General features: G+C 34.9%; 1 protein-coding gene across 5 annotated transcripts in view; it reads left to right on the forward strand.

Moving 5' to 3' along the window:
* The window catches only part of LOC113504132 (protein bric-a-brac 1-like), a 218,046-nt gene that overhangs the window by 54,809 nt on the left and 135,988 nt on the right, over positions 1–27,249 (forward strand). Inside the window, exon 2 of one of the 5 annotated variants that reach the window (XM_026886282.1) lies at positions 19,982–20,866. The exons of the other annotated variants lie outside the window; for them this stretch is intronic. Within the exon in view, the coding sequence (XP_026742083.1) occupies positions 19,982–20,035 (54 nt within the window). The 3' untranslated portion in view covers positions 20,036–20,866. Of the gene's footprint in view, positions 1–19,981; positions 20,867–27,249 lie in introns of those variants that run through there. 5 annotated transcript variants of the gene reach the window in all.

The raw sequence follows: 27,249 nt of genomic DNA on the forward strand, positions 1-27,249 counted from the left end.
GGGTAGGTGTCTGTAGGTGGCATACAGTCAGGTGACGTGTAGGACGACAAATAAAACGCAATACAAAATAACTTCAAAAATACAAAATTATTTAAAAAAAGAGGTCACTACGTAATTATAATTTTAATTCAATAAATTAGAACTTCAACGATTATCTCCTTAAAAGCTGAACTGTTTTGCATACATTAAAATAATAACAAACATTTGAAAACAGCACTCAAGAAATGCTAACGAACGTTCGCAAAACCACGAACGAGTTGTAGAAACATAATTTTTTGTTGAAAATATAAATACTAACCGTCCATTGTTAGTGCAAAGTTGTATAATTTAGCGTTTCGCGACCAAAACTAGGTCTTTCTTGTAACAAAAGGATATTGTTTCACTACAATTAGCAATGCAATCAACATAGATAAGTAAATGTTTGCGTTACCCCAGTGCCTGCTATGGGTAAAAAATGTTACGATTATTTAGCGATGTGAGTTAGCGTTGTGTCGGTGCGAGGCGGGGGTCGCGAGATGCGCGCTCGCCGCTCGCGAGGGTGCGCGCTGCCCGTTGGGGGCTCATTACATTTGTATTGCGCTTTTTAGACGCAACACGTTATTACGACTCCACTCTACTTAGAAATACCAAATGTACAATACGGTCATTTTATTGCCGGTACACACTTATGTCTTTTGGAATAGGTCATGAATTATCACTTTCCAGCGAAAACATCTGTTAATAGAACTTAACTGTAATGTAATGACTGTTACTTGAAATGTTTTAAATCAAAGTATTTAACAGAAACTCTTTGCCGGTTACAGGGTGTCAGTAGGTATTTATTTTTCCGGATCACGTGTTTAATGCACGAAACCACATTCGTTAATTTGTTCGCTTTAAAGGCTTATGTCTCGGGTTCCCCCGTGCGGCATGTTCCACCCTGTAGGGGTAACCGAAGGCGTTGATAATGTAAATTTAACGCGAGCAAAATATTTGTCGGATTGCTCTCGGGTAGCTCAAATGAATTGACTTTAATCGTCTGTCTGTCGCTTTGATTTTTAGATAAACAGTGTTTATTAGCTACGCGGTTTTGCGTTGCTAAAACAAAACTTTAGCATTTTCTTGCAAGCAATGCCTGTTAATTAACTAAAAATAGGATTGATTAAAAATATTTTTCAGTAAAAAATAGACGGTTATCTACGTCGACCAATTGTGTTTTGTTCACCTTGAAGTGGAACAATGATGGCTCGATAGAGAAAAAAAACTTGCGTATTATAGATTTATAGACATTTAAATAGTTAAATATGTTAAGGTAACTCGTACAAGGAAAACTGTCTCCTAAATATATTTTCGCATCTATTTGTACTAATAACATAAGGCTTAATAATAAACAGATGAAATTTGACTAATTAACGAAATGAATTTCCAATCGTAAGCGATTTTTAAATAGCTAACAATCAACGAACGTGCTACATAAAGAATTATGTATAGGTACATTTTTAATTACCAAGATTGGCAGCCTTAAGTGCCAATACCTATAAAATAATGAGTTAAATAACTAGCGGCCTAATCATTAAACATTTTGACATTAAATACGGTAGCTAGGAATAATAGCTATTGAATTATACAGCCTAATAAACACGGGATATTTTAATTTTGTAATTTTTCCATTTTGTAGTTATTTGTAGTAAATGAGGATGTACTCAAGTCTGTTCGCTAACCGCTCATGTCCGCACAGTTAAACCTGACGGATTCCGGACGACACCAAAACTACATTTTCGAGGCTTTATCACCTCTTCGCAGCCAACCTCTTTTTAATTTAAAGCCCAAATTTATTTTCATATAAAAAATGGCGTCTACAATTAGATCCGTACTTCAGTTGTCTTTATCACGTCATAATAATTTCGAATATCGAACGCGAATGTTACCGCGAACAATAGAAGCCTTTAAAACGGAATAATTGAAAGAAATATAGATGTTATTGAGTTTATTATGTAAATAAATAAATATTTTTTAATTAAAGATTTTTAATTAAAAATCACAATCAAATGTAATTGTTGATTATTCTTTTTCGATTAGTGATCCCAATCAGAGTATCGTGTCCCAGCATTAGTCTGTTCATTTTAATTCTAGAACAAACTAGCTGACATTAATTCCGCATATGAAATCACCAACACGAGCATGCAGATTTCAATTAACGTTCGTAATTAAAAATGTAAGTAGAGAGAATAAAAAAATATAGTATTAAGTAGGAGATTAATTTATGCCAGTCGATAAGCCTATTTATTATTGGTGTACGATTAATTCTGTTAATATCCAATGGCCGAAGAAACTTTGATAAGCTGACCGATTTTATTACTTTATTCAGCACGACAAACATATTTAGCGTATTTCGGTGTAACTGTAGTACAGTTATTCAAAGTAAGCGAGTACTTACTGGCTGATATCAGCCATCCGTTGAATAACTGACTGCTCGGCCGCTCGGGACTTTGTTCGCCTGAAAACTTTATAATTATCTTACTATCGTACTAAAAAAGAAAACTAACTGCATTATGAACAATATCAACTATTCTCTACTCATCCTGTATTCGCGCGTAGACTTAGTTTTTTTTAAATGGAACTGAATTTTTTACTCTGAATTTAAACTTTTGAATTGAGATTGCATTCTTAGAAATAAACAGAGTTTTGAGTAGGTGTTTTGTAATGTACTCTACCTCGGCACCAACATATCGTCGTACAGTTTGATGGCACCGCGTACGATCAAGCCTTCCATTTAGGGACGATAATCTCATAAATCTCAGTTTCCTATAAAGCCTTCGCATTGTTCTAAAAACTCTTCAAAGAAAATGTCTGCCTCAAAATTGTAGTGCATTTAGTATACTTTCATGTAAGCTTATTTTCAAAAGGAAATTATAGCGGAACAACGAAAACCCGTAACTAAGGGCCCTTTTAAGAAGATGTAATCGACCATAATGGGTACTAGGCGCCTTATATGAATAGTTAAGTTTCTTAAAAGCTTTCACGTCCTCTAAATACTGGAGCACATGAAAAACGTTCATTGATTTAACAGAGATGTGAGATATTTACTCGGTACAGTTCCTGAACAACAACCGGTAGGATATTAGAATCGGGATTACGAATTAAACATTAACGTGGAACTTGGATCGCGGAGGTCGGACGCGGGCGCGGCGGCGGCGCGACGCCGGCCGCTCGTCTCAACAGCTCACACAATATTATCTATTACCTTTATCGGACTCTATCTAAATATATTTATACCTACGTCTTTAAGACCTCCGCCAGGATAATTTATTACATAAAACTATACTTTATAAACATCGATCGTTTCACAAATATTTTGCTCACTATTGTGAAAATGATATTCAAAAATATCCGATAAACGTATTCACAATGCCTTGGAGATATTACTTGCAATGTAATAAGTAAATATTTCCTAAATACGCTTAACATAATTTTAGTATACGGTGAACAAACTACATTGGTTTCATTAAAGTGAGTGGGACCCCTAATAATGATCAATTAGCGGCCAGTATTGGCTTGGAGTTCATCGACACCGCTTGTTTTTTGCCGAGGATCTGCCAAATGTCACAACGATGATTACGAGGCTGTTATTATGGACTACCGTCGACAATTCGGACAGGCTGTGCACAATTTTTTATTAAAAACTATCAGAATTTTTTTTGCATGTTTACTTAAGTAAACGTAACGTGATTTAAGATAGCTAGTTTGATGGTAATGAGGCTGGACTGTTTTGATGGAGGCATCGCGTCTACTCTGCTTTTAGTTCACTTTTAAAGTTTGAAACAATTTGCGTCTGCCGTTTAGTAGTGGCTGTAATATTTGTGACGGCCCGCCGCCTAACCGTAGCCGACGGCTAGGAACTTGGCGACTTGTGCACTGCGTACAGCGCTATAGGTGTACAATCTTGAATGTTAGCACTTAGTTGTGTCTAGTCCGGTGACAGAATTCGAAACATGCTAGATAGTTGTCCACTTCGATTTCAGTTTATTCAATTTCCCGATTCGAGAGTGTGACTGTTCTCAAGATAGTGTACGAACTTTGTTTTGTTTTGTGATGGTACTGTTTTCGCTATATGCGGATGAATGTAATTGTTGGTTTTCGGGTTTGTTTTTTTTTTTTTAACAAGTAACATTAAATAAAGGCCTAAAATTGAATGTTTTTTAAAGGGATGAAAAATTGGTCGGAGAACTACTGTGACAAAACGTAGACGTTTTCTAATTCGTGTGAATTTCGTTTTAGTTTGCGTCGATATTGTAATACGGTCTTGAGATTTATTTTAATAATTTAATTAGAATGTCGTTACATAATTTTCTTACTCTTCTAGGCGTATGTTGGGATATCATTTTTTTAATATTTAGTACTCTTCCAGGAAGATTCTTTTTGGTGATTTTTTTATTATTTTACTTTTAAAAATCCAGATTTAAATTAGTGCAATATGGAAGTCTCGTTGACAGGTTTATATGTTTAAATTTAGCCCTTGTAATAAATACTCGTGTGATATACAATTGTTCCTTGGTTATACTTAGCTGAATTAATATGATTAGCAGATTGTACACTGTAGTGTATTAGTACTAATTCTGTAATAGGTTTGAGGGCGTATTACTTATTTAATTAGCCTTACCTGGGCGTCTCACTGTTCATTAATGCCGGGAACGCGTAGGTATCCCAGATGAACTTAATTAAGTATTATAAATATATATTTGATGTTATTAATAAACTCCGTATATATTTTAACTCGCGTTTCTCAGTAGTTTAATGCAGAAAATTCGATATGTGTTAAAAATGTTTTTCTTTTCGTACAAAACTGACAGCAGCTGATAATGGTTTTTGAAGTTCTTTATTTGCGCTAATGTTATCCTAAAGATATATACAGTATACAAAGTGATCCTTTACGTCAACTATTATTTTGCATAAGAATTAAATAATTGGGAAAAGGTTGTGTTTAGATAACTAATTTCAATCTATAAACAGTAAATTCCAGTTGATAATGATTAATGACCAAAGTTAAATAAATATAGATTTACTTAAAACAATTATATAAACTGTTTGCGTATCCGATTGTTACCTAAAACACGATATAAATTGCGGAATTACGACAGAATGATAAATTAATCTAAATTTAGTTCCGAGACACTGCAACTAGATGGCGCTAGTAAAAGCTGATTACACTTTCAAGAGACTCGTATGGCGGGGTGGAACATCGTCGAGACTACATTTTTCAGATAGTCTTAATTTTTATATAAGTAGATATGATTTTAAACGACTTATGTTTGGACGTATTTTAGAAGTAGATCTTGTATTTGAGGATCAGATTTCCATTATTTTCCTTACAAGAGATAAGATTCCAACGGAAGCTGTTTTATCTGTTTGTTTAAGCATTTACATATACTGAAATACACAGGTATTAAAATAGGAGTAGTTTTATTACCTCTATTGGAAATAAATGAGGTGAATATATATATTGGGGTAATCTAATATCGTCCAACGTTAAGTGGGAATTATATTATTGATATTTAGTAATGTACAATTATTTAGTTCGGGTGCCTCGTTAGCGGTTGCGTCCTCCATAAATTGTTTTCGTATCGATAAATTGTGTGTTAAAATTTGTATTAGAATATTAAATTGTATTCAATTGGTTCGGGGTTTCGTGTTATTATAGAAATTTAGCTTCGAGTTGTATTTTAGTGAAGAGAACGAATATTGCGGTGATTTTAATTGAAACCTGCGTGGAACAGACTTTTTGGAAATATAAGGGTTAGTTATTACAAGATGTTGATTTGAATCTATTAGGACTATTTGGAGACGGGTTTATAAATGAGGTTTATAGATTTACTTATGTGCGTTGAAAAATATTTCACAGTTCTTCATTCAATTTTATTTGATTTTTATAATAAAATACTAAGTCATTGTAAAATGAAATCGTTTTGATTTACATTGACGCAAATTACTTACGTCTTATTTTAAATTGAAAATACAATAGGTGTAGCTGTTAGACTCTTTATTGATTTAATGCTGTGCGGAATAATACATAAACATGTATTTATTTAAAGAAAATATTTCTACAACAATGTTTTACTTTAGTAAATAGGATATTTAGAAGAGGAAAGAAATAATAAATATGAGAGTTAATAAATAGAATCATCTTGATCGCATTAGATAAGAATCGTTTCCAGTTTTTTTTTCATTCGAACTAATTTACAAGTTTTTAAATGAAACAAAGCGATCACAGTTTTGTCTATTAGAAGTAAATAGTAATTATAGATCTATTTTTAGTTTTATTGAAGTTATTGAAGACTAGTGAGAATAGTTTTAAGATTCTAACAAGAATCATTAAGCTGCGTATTACAATAATAACCTTATTTCAATATTAGGATTAAGAGTTTTGCTTCGTCGCCATGATTATCATTACAATGTGATTGTATCACGGTGATTTGCAATGCCTAAGGAACATTTTTACTAAACATTTTAGTGTAAATAATGTATTGTTGTAACAATAGTTTTACGGTCATTGCTCATAAAGATAAAGTGGTAATTAAGTCCTTAATGCTCGTGATTCAGTACATTTTGAACATTATTTTAGCCGATGTGTGAGTAAGTGTTAGCATTTTATGGCAGTGACTGTTCGACCCAGTTATTATTTCTATGAGTTAATGCTGAGACCTATGTGTCACTGGCAGAACGGTTCGATTATATTTTCAGATGAAAATTTATGATTTTACAATAATGAGTCATAAAGCGAAATTTTCTGAACAATAGGAAGTGTATGTCTTTGTGTATTACGAAAGGAATCGGTTATCAAATGTTAAGAGAATTATCTTTGAATGTTTTATTACCTACAATTCACCAAGAAAACTATTACCGTTAAATTCGTCCTTTTCCGGCACACTTACTTAATAGAAAACATTTCAATTAGCAACTAAAAAACAACCACTATAACATAATTCTTACTAAAAAACTATTTAATTTGAAGCCAAACCCTATAGTCTTAAACCTCAGCCTGAATTACTCACATAGTCCCAAAAATCATTATATTACTGATAGACATGGCTTGGACCGTAAGACGCTCGTATAACTGAGTTACGTAGTCAGACCAGACATGTACGTAGGGTGCCTTCGATATCTTCGGTGTCTTGAGGATGGAGCTAATTCACTTGCCCTAGCCCTAAGATTCAATAAATTCAATTATTTCTTAGGACATGCGAGCTTCTGGCTTCACTCTCAAATTGTATTTAAGCCGGAATTAAGATTTGGTTTCCAAGATATGGATCTAAAATCTGGAACTAAAATAGTGTTTAATACTTTGAATATAAATCTATTCTATACAAAATAATTTTGTACTTGTGTCTTTGGTTGTTATTGAGTTTATTTCTATAGGAGTTAGATCGATTTTAAAAGGAAATGGGGTTTCGGGTTGCGGCTAAATATTGTCCACTTTTATTTAAAAAATCTTGACAAGCAAATGAGTTTTGTTTCTTATTGATTTACACACAGTATGGAATATGTTCTATACTTTTTGTTACTGTAACTTCTTTTCTGGTATAATCTCTTGCCTGTCTTATTAACATATGGTTTTTCTATTTTAACAAGAACTCGTCAACATTTTCAAAATTAATAAAAAAGTGTATGAACGTGCCCAGTTTACATTGAACTATAAATATGAAAATCCAAATAATGTACACAATAGTAGAAATACAGGGCTGTATAGCAAGTAAAGGGTTGAAATAGGTGAAGGAGGGTTTAAAGGTCACCGGGTCATTGACCCCAGGGGACATTTTTCCCGAATGACTGGTTACGTGTTTGTGTATATCATTTACGAGTTTGTTTTGCGTACAGTAGCCTCGTTTAAATGTTTAGAACAATAAGGTAGATAATTCATTATAAAATACTTACCTTTTTACGAAATAAATGTGAGTATTTATCAATTCCTCCTATTAACGATGTTTACATGGCATTTACAATCTTTAAAGTTCGCGTCAACACCTCTATAAATCAACAAATTTAGGAACGTTCTCCTAGAGGCCATCTAATCGGGTAAAGTGCCAAAATAAGCCGGCATTTTGCTCAGACGGCTAAATATTACAAAGATAAGATTAAATAATTACAACGTTTATTATCTGTTGTTTAAACTAAGATGTAATCTTTATATGTTGGCTGTGGACTTGAATAAGCCGCAAGTAAATATCTCTACATGTTTAGCAATAACTTTTCTACGTTCATTACTTGGAAACAAAAAGTTTTTTATCGCTAAGAGAGTTTCTCGGTAATACTTGCTCTGGAGCTTTTATGAATTGCCTCACTTCACAATACATCTCGACTAAAGCTTAAGTACAAGAGTATTAATAAGTATAGAAAAAAGTGTTTCTATAAATGTTAGGGATCTAATATTGCTACAATCAAGATATTCTTCCGAATTAACTCTTCGCCGACACTGGACGTAAGAGCGAGAGTCCGCGCTGTGTGAGGAGCTCCACCGACCACATGAATATTCATACAACAACCGCAGCACACAAAAAAAATATTCCAAGCGAACAAAACTGTATAAATTCATCAAAATCAAAAGAAAACTCGCGAGGGGACAAATATTTTTCAACGTGCGCGCGGGCATTGTAAAGTTGTTTGCACACCAGCGGTCACAAGAATCGACTTGTCAACAAAACTTAACCTTAATTCATAGGAACTGACACTTTTTTATGTTATCCGTAGTTTTGTTTTTAATTTAAGAGATATCTTATGTGTGTTGCGGCTTAATGAAAAGTCTTAAAGTACCGCCCAAGTTTGTTCAAGACAAATTGTGTAAGGCACTCTGTATGTACTCAGATAACGTATAAAGATATCATTTGCATTGTGTAATCATATTGCCTTATGATTTTATTACTTATATTCCGAAATATTCCTTTCTAAGAGTCTGCATCGAGAAATATGTTAGGAACGACGTAATCGATATCAGGTTCCGAATCACAACTATGTTCTTGTTGAGGTAAAGACATGAATAACTTTGCCTCTAAATGTGTATATTTGTATATTTTTATTACGTCAATCCTTAGACGAATCGGTCCGAATAAATAATAAGATTTGTTGGTATAAAAATATGAAAAATATGAGTCTCCAAGTCTTGACTAAAATACCTTTCAGCGAAAGCCAAAAATTATCCCTTGCCTCTACACCAATCAATAATTAAATATATAAAGTATAAAATCGAAGTACTAATTAAAATAACAACAAAGGAACAGAGCTGTTTTACATAAAGTATAGAATTCTTGCTAAATGATACGCTAAAGTGCAACTCATTAGCTGCAACTCAACTTACCTCATTAACGATTGAAAATACGATCGGCAGTAGGAAAAACATTGTTATTGTTGGAGTGTAAACATCTTTGATCTTAAACAAAACTATACAATTAAAGCTGGTATCGTGAGACTATTGATGGCTAATTAAGCTTTAGAAACAACTAATGTTTTCTGGTGTATGCCGATGCAGTCTGTAATTAAATGTTTAAACAATTTTACATCCATCCGTGTACCTTGTAAGCGTAGTTAGAGCAGCGATCAGTTTTATGCGAACATTTTTCATAACATTATCGTAATAGTTAATTTAATTACATAAAGTTGATTGTGTCCGTCAAGCAGGTATAAACACAATCGTTTGTCTCGGAGTCCGTGCGCTTGGCATGAGCGCAGTTCAGCTGAAGCTCGGAATCCTTTAACCTCGGCCGTAAACCTCAACTGCGCCATGCATGAAACAATATTGAAATAGACTGATCACATTGCGCATAATATGAATTCAAGAATCGAGTAGAGCGGATCGTCGCCCGCCGATGACATTCACTCAAATTTAAATTTCGAATCGAATGCCCTAGAATAACTCGTCGATCATTCATTTATTCGTTTACCGATGCGTATGACGGTGTTATCTTGAATTAGGGCTTTAAATCCTATAGAAATATTAATATTTTAGCGAGTTATTTGCTGATGCGACGTGACTTAGTAAACAGGCTGCGGGAAGCGCCGTTACTTTATTATATATTCATGATTGTTATGCACCCGTATGTTTGCGTGGCGAATAATACTGGAAAATGCACGGTGCCTATCTTGTGCGCCCGGCCGCAGTCCGTGCAGGGAAACATGTGTGCGTGCGACACTGTGAGCTCAAGGGCAGCGGGATAGAGCGCGGCCGAGGTGCGCGTGCGCCGCTCTCGTCACGTCCCGAGACCATCAGTGTCCCACTCACTGTCACTACTCAGACTAGATGATGAGTGCCAACGGGCCCCGCTCTGTGCGCTCATACCCTACATTAAACAATCGCGTTAGTTTTCAATACATAAAGTAATAAATACAATTTTATTAATGTTGAAATAATTAAGAATTGCATATTGCGTGAATTTTAATATCAACCCATATATAGTTTTTAATTTCACGGGCAAATAAATATTAATTGAACATTATAAAATATCTCGTTACGATTATTAATATTTTCAAAGTTTTTTATTACTTCACTATCGATAACTTGAATTTTAATCTGTATAAACTTATATTTACTCTGCACATAGAAACATTAGACGGCACTTCGAAGAAATTATATTTCTTGTAAAGGCAACGCGCACACACCGCATTAATTAAAAACGTAAAATATTAAAATGAGGTAGCTTGTAGGATTAAGAAAGATTAATGAAATCGATTTCTCAGTATTCTGTGATTATTAGTTCTGATTTGTTTTTTAAAAGCATTAGAAAATCATACAGAGATCTTACATTTCATTTTTATTTATGAATCGGAAGGAAAATATCTACAGCGGTCGTTGACAGTCCCGAACGGTTTTCGCTTCCGTAAAAGATCAATGAAAGTCAGCCATTATGGAAGTAGGCCTCGCGACTCTTGCGCATGCATCATGGATATTTGAAACACAATTCGGTTCTATTGCCCTGCCTGCACTTGAAACAACACTTTCAGTTTCAATACTTCAGTACTTTTGACATGATATTGTTTGTGATTTGTTTTTAGTATATCTGCTGCTAAAAGAAAGAGTTGTTTTCTTTTTTTTATGAATATAAATGCAGATGAAACATTAATAATCAATTCAGTTTTATACCGAAGTGACTCTACAGTTTAGATCAAACGTTTTCCAAATCTTTTTCATTTGAGTAAGAAGGGTACAGTTCTGTAGAAGGTAGCGTCATCTCTTTCCCCCATTTCTATGTATCCCTTCTCAATACGGTATCAAGTTCATAGTTCTCGTGTCCTTATCAAACAGTGGCTATATACTTCTGGCACCACACTGGAGCGTGTAAACAGAGTGAGTGCGCGCGCGCAGTAGCTCGTACAAACAAACATAGGTACCTACTGAGATATTGTTGACTTATCATTTAGGTTGCAACGGAATTAAAGCACGCCTTACTGTAATAATACATTAATGTTAATGGATTATAATGCGTAGTCTTTGAATCATCCTTTTTTTTTTTAATTAATCAGATCTAAGTTGATATTTTCGATCTAAAATTGATTGTATTCTAGCGTCATGATTCACATTGACAGCAAATAGGTTTCAGAAATAAGTTGGTATTCTATTTTGCTGTTATACAAAATACAAATGCACTAAGACTAACTTGTATGAATAACAATGAATTCGTAGCAACGTCAGTCCAATCATTCAAATTAGAAATACTGTTGATGATACATTTTATAGAGTGGCGGTATCGCGGTATTACAGCAAATTGTGGGTTGGCAGAGAAAGTGCTGGCTGAGACATGTTATTTTTGTTGCTAATTGGCCTTGCTAAACGGTATGGCTATCGTAACTGGCGTCCTGACAATACGGGGGTAGGGCGAGGTGCCGTTGCATTCCTTGCCTATAATATAATCGATTGGGAGTCGCCCTAGCTCGATTATAGATAATGTTTACGTATTTGTTCGACACTGAATTATTTACTGCTTAATTGATTGTTTTGTAATAAAAATAATAAAATTTTGAGTAAAAAATTAAATGACATTTGTTTTTGAATACCGAATAACTTTTTATGACTATGCTTTTAATATTTTCATGTGGAAATAATTGTTAAAGAATAACAATACATCTACAGTTGATTTTTCTCTGTACATATTTTAAATTCGAATTAAATTTAAATTCAGGTTGTATTCTAGAAAGAAATGACTGAAATCTTAATGAGCGAAGGGTATTGTTATTATAATACATAGTTCGTATCATCGCGCAGCTTCTGTTTGATTTCCAAGCTGATTTAAGCGCATTGCTCGACTGTTTATTAACTCCTTCTGATGTAATTAGGTTGTAGAACTAAAACACAAGTCTTAGCTGGCGGCGTAATGATGCCATGTAATTAAATATACTTGTAAAAATGAAGCTCTACGTGGCGATAAACAGAGACAATGGCGGTGTATTAATATAAATGCCGATACGCGGCACAATAAAATCGCTAACGCAATCGACACGTCGCAGCGGCAATACCTCATCGAGTCAATCGTATTACATTTAAATATTAAAATTATTCATATTGGCAATATATTACTGGGCCGCCGGTGCCGATTGATCCAACTCCGGTAGGATTAAATAACTTGAATACATGTGAAATTATAATTAAAATATCCCTTATGAATATTTTTTGCATTATCCACGTCGAGACGGGCGAACATTTTAAGTTTTTTAAAGGCGAAATTTACATTTAAAACGTTATAGGATCATGTATCGACGTACGGCAAGAGATTAAAAAAAGTTTCGTCATATATGTAAGTTATGGTAATATAATAATGTGGTGAGAGGTCCTCTCAGAGCCCACTCAGAGCCCACTCAGGGCCCACTCAGCGTTACTCACACGAGTTACGCGTCACGTCGCGGACCGCGGCTTGTTTGTTTACTGATATATTAAATATGGAAGTGACAGAATCGGTATTCAAATGTTATGTCCATTAATTTGGGTTTGTTAGCACGTTTTGTTCGCAATGAGTTTCTTTTTTACTTACCTTGTGTAGCCGATTTAAATAGATTTATAGAAAAAAAAATTGTGTAATTTTTGAATAAAAAAAAAAACATTAAATGCTTAGATATAATTAACATTTTTGCAAACTTACCAGTAGTTTAAAGCTTTCTGCCACAGTGTACCCGCGGCCTTATATTTCCGATGATATTTTGCATAATATAATGTTAAAGTAATCAGTAGCTGCGGAGTGCAGCTGCACTGAACCAATGATCCTTAATTTACAAACCCTAAAATGCTCATGTTTATAATTGCCGTTTTTTAAATAAATAATGTGTATAATTTAATTATCTAAATAGGTAAGATAACAAATGATTTATAATTTTGAGGAAAAAATTGATATGTTTAAATGTTGAATGTCGAGTGTTGCGTCTGGGCGACCTATAAAGGCAAAAGTTTACGGAAAAAGAGCAGTGTGAGCTTGTTTGCAACCGAGGTGTTGTAGTCAAATAAGTGAGTTGAGTAGGAAAATATAAACCCTGGACTATCAGAACACACTCATATCTTATTTTAAATAAACTTAACTTAGTCATTATGCGTAGTGCATTGTTATGTACCTGCAGACAATGTACACAATAACTTCATCAATTAATTGCTCAATTTTGTCGTATTAACATCAATATACGCGTATCGAAATAAAGTTTTATTTATATACTTGTTGGTATTTCACAAAAAGTTCAATGAAAGCTCTTACGGATATTGTTGATGGCCGCAGCTCGCATTACCCACAGTTAAGCGCTGACATTCAACTGATATTTAACTGTTTAACCCCTACACGTCGATGATTGAAGAACCACATATCGATAATATTTTAGCAAAATGATAGGCACTAAAGATAACCCCGTCCTTATGTGCTGCCACCGCTCACCGGCCACAGATTACGAAATAAATTCAACACATAATCGACTTCCATATTTAGAATAAGTAACTTCGTCAATACTCAGTATCACTTTAAAATATTATATTTTAAAATACGTTGCAACTTCGTAATATGCATATGCAATTCACTCAGTATTCAAAACGCGCAAAGACCATTTGTATTAATTAAGTGGTTATACCAACTAACATAATAATATTCAAAAACCTTGATTCGCGAGGTAATATCATAATATAAGTGAATGAAACAATGAACATCGCTCAATTAAATTGTGTATCATAAATTTATTTATCACATGATAATTTTTATTTTAACCCAAAAAACGTCGCGCCTTGGGCACGTAACCCTGCGGGCGCGCATTAATCTCGCAAGTGAGGCGCGTTACGTGAGAGCTGGCGCTGTCGGCGCGCGGGGCGGCGCGGCGGCGCGCGGCGCGGCGGCTGAGCGCGCGGTGTCAGCGTGGCGGGAACACGTGTCGGAGGCGGCGGGACCCAAGATTAACATCTATATTGCTTCACGGCCCACGATGCCACCGACCGGCTACCGGCTACCGGCTTCCTTATAATATCGTTATTTATTAACCCACACTCGTGTTTACTACAACGTTTTCGGGTGTTTTGAATGATGACTTGATTTGATTGTCTGTTCGTTACATTTTAAATGTCGACACACTAACATGTTGTGTATACGTTATTTATTATTATATATTCTACAGAAACGAAAGAGAGTTTCAGAAAGACAAGTGAAATTAATTCTTAAACTTATAACATTGACGTTGAGCAAAACATAGGTCATCAGTAAAAAATAAAGTTCTCATTTAGCCGCCATTATGGCCTTCAATACAATGAATGTGCACATTAACCACATTAGAACCCCTAGTGTTTACGTGACACGTCCTTCATTCTGGTTCCATTGAAAAAGGAGTTAAAAACAGCAATTACGGTACGATATAAAAATTCAATGTAATTAAATAACAACTGTAGTATAATGCGTGATCGGGCTCCCGTTAGTGGTGGGACATGCTGTAACGATGGAACTTTGCAAGGGCAGCAGGGTGAGCAGCGGCGTCCGCGCGGCTACGCGCTCCCGAAATGCTTTGTAGGAATGCGAACAATCGAAATTGTTGACGAATTTTTCTGTCACTTTGCGCAAAGTGAAGCGAGGACGCAGTCACCTGTGCGCGAGATAAACGCATGCACTAAACCTAACGTGTGTCCGACTGCGCCGAACACGTGCGTCCAGGCTCGCGTTACATGCCATCGGCATGTGTCGTTACTCTTCAAAGTTACTTCAACCCCATATCAATCGACAAAAATTTAAATTTTCTTCTCCCCTCTAACGACACACGTTTGCTGCGGGTAACTAGTGACAGCCCTGAATTTATACCTGTTTAGTAAAACAACAAACTCAGTAATTTTGACTAAGACGTTGCATTTCTCGGTAATGAATTGACGGGTACGTCATACCAGTGACATAATTAACTGGGTGTAATTACGCGAGCGACGATCACGATGTCCAGCAGAGCGAAAACTTTTTGCAAAATAGGCAACGTGGGGCGTTCGTGACCCAGTGCAAAAAGTTAAGTAGAATATATGACAATTGCAGTCAACAGATGTGTTTCATTGAATGTCACTCGGCAATGGATATTTGGACCGATAAGAGACTGTTGGAGTGTTAAAATTAACTATATCAGTAATCGCATTTAAAAGTGGTTTATTAAGATTAGTCACGGCCTGATGTTCGTCTAAAGGAGGGAAACAAATTGTCTCACATATCGATTAATATTTACTTTTCTTTTCATTGTAACTTTGCACTTAAAAAGCATTTTTATTAACACGAAAACTGCGTTTGAGATATGAAACTATTGCACTGAAAAAAAACTTGAAATGGTTCTTGTTATAGACATTTTTAATATTTGAAAACTCTGCAATAACAAAGTTGAGTAAGATGCTCGACTGCGACCTGAATAATTTAAATATAAGCCCCGAGGTAAGTTGCCATTTAGATTTGATATTATGTTACCGTTAAGACTATTATTTGAATAATAGAAATATCTTATGACCTGGCGTCTTACTTGAGAGAATTTAAGAATTCAATATTAAGTATTTTCTTCCAACTCTACGCTTTGTGTTTCGCCCCTGGTCTGTCTTGCCCCGGGCTGACCTTCGGACGTCTTGAACTTTGACTTAAGGGCCGAAAACAGACATGGGGTCAAAACCCCATGTCTGTTTTAGGATTCACGTGCCAAACAGTCTTAAAGTTTGCCTCATTGTCTTTGACCACTCGGAAGAAAAGCTTCCCAGCAAGAACCTGACCCCAACCCTTTAATGACACAAAAACATCAATAAAAAAATCCCCATTAACATAGTAATGTTTACCAGTAACAGGTTATTGGTAGTTTCACCGGTATTCGCGCCCCCTTCCCGTTTGTTTTTTACCGTTCAACATTCAAACGTATAATAATAGTTCCAATAATAACTTCTTATTATTTGCGTTGCCTTTATGACACATTAACACGAGCGCTACTGATGAAATGCGGTTAGAAAACTTTGTAATTGCTACACATTTTTGCTCCACTGGACCATAATAAAGTATTATAGTGAAGATACCTTTTTTCTAAACCTACTTACAAATAGTTTTTGTTCCTGTTAAGTGCAAGTCTAACGCTAGTCTCGAATTTCAAGGAGTTTTTAAACGTCTCAGATTTTTTTTTATTTATGTTTCTTGCAGCCGCTGATTAGATTAGTTCACTTTGTTAACAATTTCTGTTGAGGCACATTATTGGAACAATGAATATTGCATTTCTTGATTTACTTTGTTTTGTGATTGAAGTATTTCTTGCTAATATTTGGTAGGTCTAGAGTGGCAGAGATTTTTCAAATCTGTTTAACTTTGTGGAAGCGCTGTGACATCACCTGCGCGCGAAGGTCTGCTCCTTTTGGATTTGATCCGAGTTTGTGTAGTTCCTATAAATACTTTTTTAAAAATTAATCACATTGACCGTAAAGATGGTTCAAAACATCATTGCTAGACTCACCTCAATACGGAGACACGTTGCAAATGTAATGCTATCCACATTTCTAAAGCAATTGAAGTGTTTTAAAACAAGCTTCGAGCGGCCATCGTGGCGTCCTCCTGGTATCGATTTCCCCGCCAGACCAGCTCCATTCGGACTACCATAATTGTAGGAAGCCGAATGCAAATCGTTTATTATTTATAATATTATAATTACACCGCAGTTATTACATAGTTGTACGATTATACAAAATGTTGTCGAGTCGGTTGGACCGCGGAGTGACCGGTTGTTTAGCATATCTTGTCGTTTCTCCGCATAACCCCTTTTCATAAGGGTTTTGCTATGTTTAGAAAGTATGACGATTAAAGATTGACGTCTTAGATATTTCATACTTGTCAATATTATTATGGCACAATTTGCAAAATGTCGTCTTTAAACTCTCGAAAGGATGAGATTCGTACACAAATGTACGACCAATTTGTATTGTCTGTCAGTTTTTGCATATCAATTGTTTTTTTTTTAGTTTAAATAAGTAGGTTCTTGTATACAAATCTAGATAAAGTGCAAGGCAGTGTCGGGTTGCATGCTCATCACGATAGCAGAACCGATTAATTTATTGGTGAATTGAATAGAAATGAAAGTCAATTTTACATTACATTGCATTCACTATTTAAATGATAAGTATTCAGTGATGTTATCTTGACATAGCGTTCTGAATACTTTCGCTGATAAAAATGTTTTTTTTTTTTAATTAAGAATAATCATTTAAGTTACTTAATTATACCACGTCCTTAATTTCAATCTGAGTAGCCGTTCAAAACATTCTAAATTAATTCAAATTGAAATAATATTTAAGCTTAAGTCTTCCGCGTCGGATCAATGCACCCAGTGTAAAGTCAGCTGCAAAAATACATGCTGACAACACCCAACATGAAATTAAATGTTATAAAAATCTTAAAATATTGAACATGCAATATCTCGAAATAAATAAATACTCATTTGTGAATTAATTCAATCGATGTTTGAAGTATAAAATGATCTCGCAGTTGACTGTACGTAGGTATTCGAATACCGTGCACGAGTACCATTAAATCATCTGATAGAGATACAAGAATCAGTGACGTCAACTTGTTGGCCAAACGCCAAATTAGGCAATTTTTACGTCGTTTGATATACCAACAATAATGTCTAAACATTAAAAGCTTGAACAGCACACGCGGAACCATTATCTCTCGAAGTAGGTTAAAAGAAACTAATGTTTTAATAGGAAAAGCCAACAATATACAACAGAATCAGTGGAAAATATTTGTTATTGCGATGACGTGGACCCCTGGCTCGGGGTGGGGTCCAAGTGCGAGCGGCGACTTAACCAGAGAGGCGTCCTTTATAATTACTATTCTGTACGAACCCATAACGAAGAATTGTATGCTTTATAAAACATATTCGTAATTATCTACACCACTCTATAAAGACTAGCAGGAGTCTTTACAAAATGTGAAACAAAATAAATAATCTGGATTTCGACTTCGTAATGACTAAGGTAAAGGCTTGACACAGTGCCGTGTTTTCAAGTATAAGCGGCGTGGTCTCTCGCAGTGGGACCGCGCCCCACAATGATTCACGTTCGGTAGGAGCGCGTACGCTCATAATGTGCGTTAATTTTATCTAAAAATAACACCCATTCTTTGTTTGTTAGATTTTTACGAAATCTGCCTGCCTTTATTAAATATGTTATACGTTTCTTTAGTTTTTCTGTTTCTCATTTTATTGTTTTGTATACACGTAAACTAACGCAATGTAACGAGTAATTCAGGGAGTTTATTGTCGATACGAGGTTTATTGTATACTTAAAAACATAATAAAGTTTAATAATCTATACTTTATACATATTAAAAATTAAAACTGCTCGCTTCGCTACTACCGAAAACATACTTTGGCTAGTTTATCTGAGCATAAAATGCTTTTATTACTATTAACTAAAATAATAAATACTTTTCGAGTAGTTGCCGCACAGAAGCCGAGTGACTATAGATCGAAGTATTACATTCGTTTAGCAGTTACACATCACAGCTTATCAAATCGAATCATAAAATATAACACACGTGCAATAAAATCAATAAAAAAATCGATTAGTCAAAATAATTCGTTTTCGCTCTTCTATTGGTCGATACAAAGTCTTATCATACAATTTGCAACGTCGCAATTTGTACCGCCATTTATATAAACAATAATGCATTATATTTAATCAGTTTTATTGTAAACAATCATGTTATTGCAACTGTAGCGTTAAAAATATCACTAATGCGTTTATTTATGGATTAATAGATGTTAAGACCTTATCGTGCTGCTGTTGGATAATTTGTTCAAGGAATAGAATAAACGAAATATCGCTCGCGGTTTCTTTATTCAAGAGGTGGCGTTTGTTTAATATGTGATAAGTCCCCGCTGTCCTGAGCTGTGTTCATGGGGAATACCGGATTACTCAGTTTTAACTAGTCAGTGAGTTGCGGGTATCAGATTAGCAGACAGTCTGGTACGGACTGGTGATCGACTGAATCTGAAAGATTGAAAAACTTAACGAAAATGAATGAATAAGCAAAATTGTAGCGACTCTGTAGGCCTAATTAGTCTTCATACAAATTGTTTTTAATTGAGTCCAACAATAACATTGCCCCTACATTGAAGGAACTATAATGATATAGATTCAATACTCATGCATATCAATAACAAAGAAAACGTTTATTATAAACAGCGGTAAACAATATTAGTGTTGCATTAATCAGCTCGCATTCAAGATCCGTCGGAAGTTACGGAGATACTCGGCAATTGTCTAGACTGGAAGCAGACTGATGCAGACTCCACCGATGACTCCTATTACAGGGCAATAAGGTCGCTTCTCGCACGATCCCAGTCGATAGTGCCAAGTTTACGACAGCTAGATTAGTGGTATTAGGATTGTTTATCTCGAAACTTGTAGTTCGTAAGCCACCCATCGAATAGTTCGTTAAATCTGCTAAGATCTTATCAGAGTGTTTCCCTACGAATGTGTCGTAATAAAAAGTGTTTTATAAAACGTTGTTTGTTTCAGGTACGTAAAATTGTGTATTTTAATGCCGACAATAATTTTCGGACTTCAATATGAACGTGAGACGAGGTAAGTCATACAGTACAGGCGATAGCAAAAGTGTTTATAAAAAAAGACCTCCTGTTCAAACTTAAAAGTAGCTTTTAATACTTAAATTAAATTTATTAGTCATTGTTTTTATATAATGAAATAATATTTTTCACACAATTTGCAGACATTTCGTTTTCAAGGCCTTTACGTCAGTTCCAGACGATTTATGGCTTAACCTCCGTGACTAACAATATTTATTATTTAGTAAATTAAAATAACAATCTGTTTATTTAAATATATGAAACAAGAGAATGCTGCATCAATTATTTATTTTGCTCCCCGGAAAGCTGATTTCGCACGAACACTTTAGCCACCGCATGTACGTATTTGCTTAATTATTCTATTATACATTGTACCGTATTACAGAATATATTAAGTTGTACAAAAACATTTTAATCCCCATTTTATTATGCATATATGTATATGTATACAGCGCTCTGCTTGTAATAAACTTGTATCTATTGTTTGATCAAAATTACATACAAAGTGGTACCGCACTGTGAAATAGAGATGACATTTTTATAGTAACTATGTTGGACGGCATCGGTGTTGTTTATGTGGGAAAATTAAAAAATAAACACATTTAACTAGGAAACACTGTCGTGTGCCGTATTCACATTAGTGATGATTTAATTTGATACACGGTATTTGTTTTAGGTCGTTATTGTTGCAATTAACGTAGGGTGTAAGCAAGGTAGAGGACAAAAGTACAATCTTTTATTGACCGATAGTTAATAGTTACATAGGTTATTTTTATAAAATTTTAATAAACAAAAAGTATTTTTTCGAAATATTTGTTTTGGCTCTTTTTAAATTTTAATTGGACTTTAGTTGCGCGGTTCCAAAACGTCTTCCTCACGGAGAGGAACCAGCAAGAAACTCCAAATAGATTCTTTTCATACAACCAAACATGGTATGCATTGAATAGAGTAATTTTTATAAAATGTAACAGCTGTAAACACAAAGCCTATGGTTTGTGGTCTCCCGGCATCGCTGGCGGCTAATCTGCAGCTTATGTGGGTTTCCATGCTGACCTCATACGTGTTGCCCCGGTACCACTCGTTCTTAATATCCTAGAGGGCTCATCTGACACTCTGGAAGCGCCACATAGTCACATAGTCATCATACACATAGTCTCATTCTCTTGGTTTTTACTGTCGTCAAAACATCTGTTTCAGTAGTTAGATATTTTGTTAATTGATAGAATAGTCTTGAGTAAAACCATTATTTATACACTTTTAAAATAAATGTCAAAATGTAAGCGTAGCAGCTGTGAGGATAATTTGAATACTCGTGATTAGAGGTTCGATTCTGAGCTTGTAAATATGTCGCTTTTTTTCAATTGTAATATTTCCTTTAGAATTAATTGTCAGTGGTGTCTTTACTCAAAATATTGGACATATAAAGTGACTCAATTAACATTGCAAATGGAAAAGTTTTGCCCGTTTGTGGGAAATTCACTATTACCATCATAGTTCGCCAGAAGGTAGAGTCACAAACATAAGTTTTTCAGATTAACAAAAGCTTATATTAACCTCAAAACTTCAATAAAATTAGTCTCCTCCACCTCCATAATAATAGTTTTACAAGCACTATTTTTTATGAACATAGAAACATCAATGTTTTTTTATTAATTAACATAAACATATAATTAGTGCTCAGATTGTTTCTATATGAAAATGAGCGATGGGACCGCGATAACTCTATTGTTTAGTCAACACTTAAACGCTAGTGTAACGTTAAACTTATTTTTAACTGCCGTCTATATATTACTCACATTTTACGCTTTCCGTTTATTACACCGTACATTAATTATAACAGTTAAATGAGCGTAGTATGTATCATAAAAATGTACATCGCTCCCATTTTTTTAGTTTCGATATATTTAAAGTTGGTCTGTCCGTTTGATTGCTGATGATTTTTTTTAAATTCACCCTTTTTAATATTTTCTCGGTGTATTGTCGTAAGAATTATACTTATGGCAATAAATTACCCCGCGGCCCCACAAATAAACAAGTGTTGAATGCACCTCTCGACTCTACATTTTTATGAATTTTAATAATAATTACTCTTGTATATTATGGGAAACGCCAGTCAACGTTAACACGTCTCACTATCTACACAACATATACCTTGATTAATTTCCTTAATAATTCGAAACACAATTATTTTTTATAAAATTGCAGTGTTTGCGAACGTCAGTCACTTAGTACCTCGCCGAGGGCAATTAACTTAATAGTCGATAGTACAGAAAAGGACAAGAATTGTCGGTGCTTCAGTTTATTATTGGCCTTTAATTTATTGTAGAATGAATAAGTGCTTCTACTTACCGCCTTAGGTCAAATACACGGTAATGTTAGGGGCTAGAAGACTGTTCTTTTAGTTATTTCGCGGAGTCTTTATATGTTAAAGTCCATCTGTCGACACATGTCCGACAAAGATTTTCCTGTGAGTCTGAAAGTGAGACACAATTAAAATCTCGAGATACTCAAGTTCGGTGTGTCTTGATATATGATATACCACCTCAGGTGCCGGTTATTGCAACTCCTGTAAGCCAGGATCTACTATGAAAACAAACGATACCACCAAAAACACTAAAGTGTCTCCTTCCAAATCTTCTCAGGCGCTCATGAACGTGAGTAAAGTAGAATATAAGTTTCCATTCCACCATCAGCTCTATCAATAAAATCTTTGCATCTATCTACTTTTTCGATTTTCCACAAATCGTTTTCCAAAACCATTTGGTCTATTGCATTTGTCTGCATTATTTCCAATCCAAAAATTTGTTGCGGACAATACAAAACACTCATCAAGTCCAGTATTTCCTTACGAAAATGTTCGGCGTGAAACAAAACTAGATCAGTGTAGGACCGAAAGAGCTAGATAGTCTGGCCCGAGTTGGGTTGAAACAATTTTCTGATCATAAGTTCTTCATCTGCCAACATTAGAAAGTATGGCAGAGGAACATTACACATAATGATAAAATAGCAACATATTATAATGAAATAATATTATAAAGAAACCCAGTGAACGGGTGGATACGCGAGACGAACAGTCATTAAAATAATTGTTATGTAGTTGTAATTCGACATTAGGGTTGCCAAGATTGTTATAATCTTTGCATTTTGGCTTGGAAGACGAACATAATTTACAAATGAATATAAAATCATATATATTTCTTTATTATGTTTTATAATATAATTCATTGTTAAAATACGTATTTTTGTAAAATAAAATTGTTTTGCCTTTCTTTTTTTATAAAAATATAAGGAGCACGTGTCCGCTATTGTTACGTGCACTTATGATTTTATTATTTCAATCGTGCCAACCCTAATCCCACAGATGTTAGATTGTAACATGTGTTTCTATAAAATATGGGTTAAGTACTTTTAGACAGTGAATATTTTTTTATTTTATCTATGAAGAAACAAAACCTAAATCAATAGACTGTCTCATAAACAAAAAAGTTTTTTTAATTAAATACAATATTTTGACAGTCCTATTATTTTTTATTACACGGTTCTGGTCACTGTCGGTATTGATTGAGCAATTTATTTTAAGTTAGTTGTTATTAACATTAAATTATCGTTTAAAATATTTTCGTATTTTTCTTCTTCTTGAATATGAAAAACAAGTCGCCAGTTGTTTATTTTTTGATAAATTCTTATATTCATTCTTTGTGCTTAGATCGAAAAAGTGCGACTTCAATCATAAGTAAATAAATGTGGCGCCACAATCCCGCAACAGCTGCACCACAGTGGCGCCACTAACAAACATGCGAAGCGCGTCGCTCCTGTCCACGCCATGTAACTACTAGTTTCCGCTTCTACTTATTTTGTCCGTCTGTTTGCTTTCAATTATTGACTTTAATAAGACTTTGACAATTCACGGTAGGTAGAGCACACACGCGCACTATTTGTACATGTTTTATATAGATGTGTTTTGGACTTGGAAGCTCGAACTATTTACTCTAGTAAACTTTGTGTTTTGTAACTAAATCAATAGTTTCACCTCATAGTTTTTGAGCTTTGACAATGTAAACAGTATTAAATTATTGTATTGAGATCTTTAGTACAGTAGCGAACACAGCATTTACTATCTCACAAGTGCAATCTTGCGCCGTTTACTTGTACCGGTGCGCGGTGTATTGACACGGATTCTAATTACGTTAGCTACACGATTATTACATTACATACAATTTATTACATTAGGAGGCCAGTGTATTGAATAGTGATGGGATCAATCCTCTGCCGACATTATTTTGTTTCAAACAATAATAATTATCTTGTTTTGGGCGGGCTGTATCTCATGAACTGTGATAGCTAAACTGTTGAAGTTTTTCTTTTGGAGCTATAACAACGGCTATAGGTTAAAGCCTATACCGCTTATAAGTCTTTATTTCTTTATTCTGCGGAACCCTCATTATCACCGTACTACCTTGCACTTGTCCTAATTAATTGTACCAAACTAAAAGAAATAATGTAAAAAAAATCTTTCGACCCACTTTTGAAGCTAAAAATAAGATAAACCGAAGTCTTTTAACAAATAATTTTAATATTCTTCTAGCGATTAGTCGGTTCAGCGCATCCCTAAGCACAAGATTTAGTCATTGTATTCGTCAGTGCCATACATCATGCGACATTGTTTTGGCACGGAGCACTAACCTTGCTTTCACATTAAAATGTTCTTAAACAAATGGTGAATTAAATAAAACTATTTTAACATAGGCATCAAGGATTCCGAATTTCAATAAACATTTCTTATAAATTCCAAGGAACAAAAAAAGATGAATGTTTTGTCTACGGATGATTTAGTCTGCTCTTTGTTTGCACAGTTTGGGTTTGACTGGAGAGACGGGACAGGCGAGGTGCGGGCTCATACACCGCGGGACCTACCGCTTTCATATTATATTTAAATTACTCCTATATTTACTTCTCAATTTTTATGACACAAAAATTTGTGATCAGACCACTTACATTAACCACTTACTCTTCTTTTCTATATCTCTCCAAATTAAATCACAAAAGACGCAAGTTCAAAGGTGATACAAGTGTCAAGTCTCAACTCAAGTCCCATATCTGTCAGTATGATTGCTGAACATCTTTTCTCAGTACACAAACAAAAATAGTGTCTTCGAGGCATCAAATGTAATTGGTCGTGATACTCTACCGGTTCCGACACCGCAACACATTACCCACTTAGGAACTCAGTTTCCAGCTTTATTGTTCTCTAAGTGGTTATTTATCTGGCGCTAAACCAGTATGCTTAACTACGAGTGACCATTGACCAATGTGAAGGCGGCGTTCGGAACACCAATTGTGCCTCGTTTAGTCGCTACTCATTATTTCTTTTATTTGACAAGAGTTAACGTAATTACGTCCGCAATTTCATTGTTCCTGCTTCCGAAAGACAAAATAACATTTCCTTAAAAGCTTGTTTATTAATTGCTTCTGATGGACCGGTGCAGGGATGCATCACAACAAGTTCTTTTTGGTCTAGGGTCCCTAATTAAAAGGTATTGCACAGTAGCTGTTAGGGGGACCATGTAATGAAATGATGGCACATTCTAGTTTTTTGCTCGTATCTGCGGCATCATAATTGAGTTATTAATTTTTGGCTCAATACGTGCATCGTCCCCTCTGCCAAGTGCAGTCACGGCGTGGTCTTCTTTGATCAGTTAATTACCAGGTGATGACTGAAGGGGTCAATTATTCAAATAGCACGTGTAGCGCACCTATCGTCAGGGGTAACTGCTCAAAATTCGATGCCTAATTAAGATCGGTATGTCTTCCATGAGTGCAGTACATCGTCGACACGTGGCCATGAAAAAGGAATCGTTTCTGTGGAGAGATAAAGTTTAGAACACTTTATAAGCACACTCTGCCGGTAAGGGACGCGCGTTCCAGTGTTTGCAAAGTTTTGGCAAGACACCAACGTACACAAACACCACATCAATATTTGAGTCAATCATTTGATGCGGCCACTTCATTCGTTGTAAAACACGAGCCTTGAGTAAAACATTACTTTGCATTATTCGAAAACTTAAAAAAGGGTATAAACCCTAACTCATAAATTATTACTGGCTTCCAAATATCGGAGTCGGTCGGTGTTTATCTTTTTTGTACCGGACGCATCGAACCTGCGCTATAGTATTTAAATGTATAGTCAAACAAAGGGAGAACAGAGCCCTCGGTGTGAAAGGGCCCTGCGGTATCTACTACTATGTATTGTGCCTAATTGAAACATTGTTAAGTGCGCCCACTACTGCTTGATACTTGAAAAGAGTGGATAGGTATTTTTGTAATATATAGAGCTGTCGATTTAAACATTTTAAATTGTCTAGATGAAAAAAATACATAAATATTTTTTATTTAACTAACATAAACTATAAAATTAAGCAGCGTTTACGCCGTCACTAAGATGTGACGTGTATCCACAGAGAACATTATGGATCTGCGGTATTCTAGCTTTTAACGCGAAATCACATCAAAGCGGTTTTATTTATATAAACTTTTATTGGGCAACATAAATCTTTTCCTTTGTTATTTGCAAATAATAAAATCTGTTTTTTAGGTATAATATTAAAAGTAATGTATTAGCAGTGGTTTTATAGTTTTTCCAAGATTTACAACGTTTGACTGTTCACTTAGGTCGAATGTACGCCGTTGAATTAATGTAACGGCAATTATAAGAAGTATAAACAACTTGTTATACAAATAATGTTATGTCCTATTCTTACGAAGTTATTTATGACAACAAATATGATGACTTGCCGTCTTGTTTACTTTGCAAACTGATAATATCTAAATAAAAAAGAAATGATCTGAATTAACGGGCAACGCTGCTGCGCCATACCTCTTGTTGTCGTTTTGAGACTTTGACAATTAATTTTCACGAGCATCGTTTTACAGTATTGTGTGGGGACGTGCCACCCTTCCGCAGCTTGATAATATTACAAAAAAAGCAATCGAAAAACCAACAAACCGGTAGGCTATGCTACTCTGCTCAACAATTACGCGCCATCGCATCGCCGGCTTAGGACGTATTGACGGATATATGAGACCCCATACGTAATCGATATGGTTTTTAGATTTTAACCTTACTTGAATTATCTGTGCAATTACTTTGATGTTTTTGATGAATAATCATCAAATTCAGAGTACAGGACCAAGTGCACTACG

The sequence above is a fragment of the Trichoplusia ni genome, chromosome 21 (genome assembly GCF_003590095.1).
Source record: "Trichoplusia ni isolate ovarian cell line Hi5 chromosome 21, tn1, whole genome shotgun sequence".
NCBI lineage: Eukaryota > Metazoa > Arthropoda > Insecta > Lepidoptera > Noctuidae > Trichoplusia > Trichoplusia ni.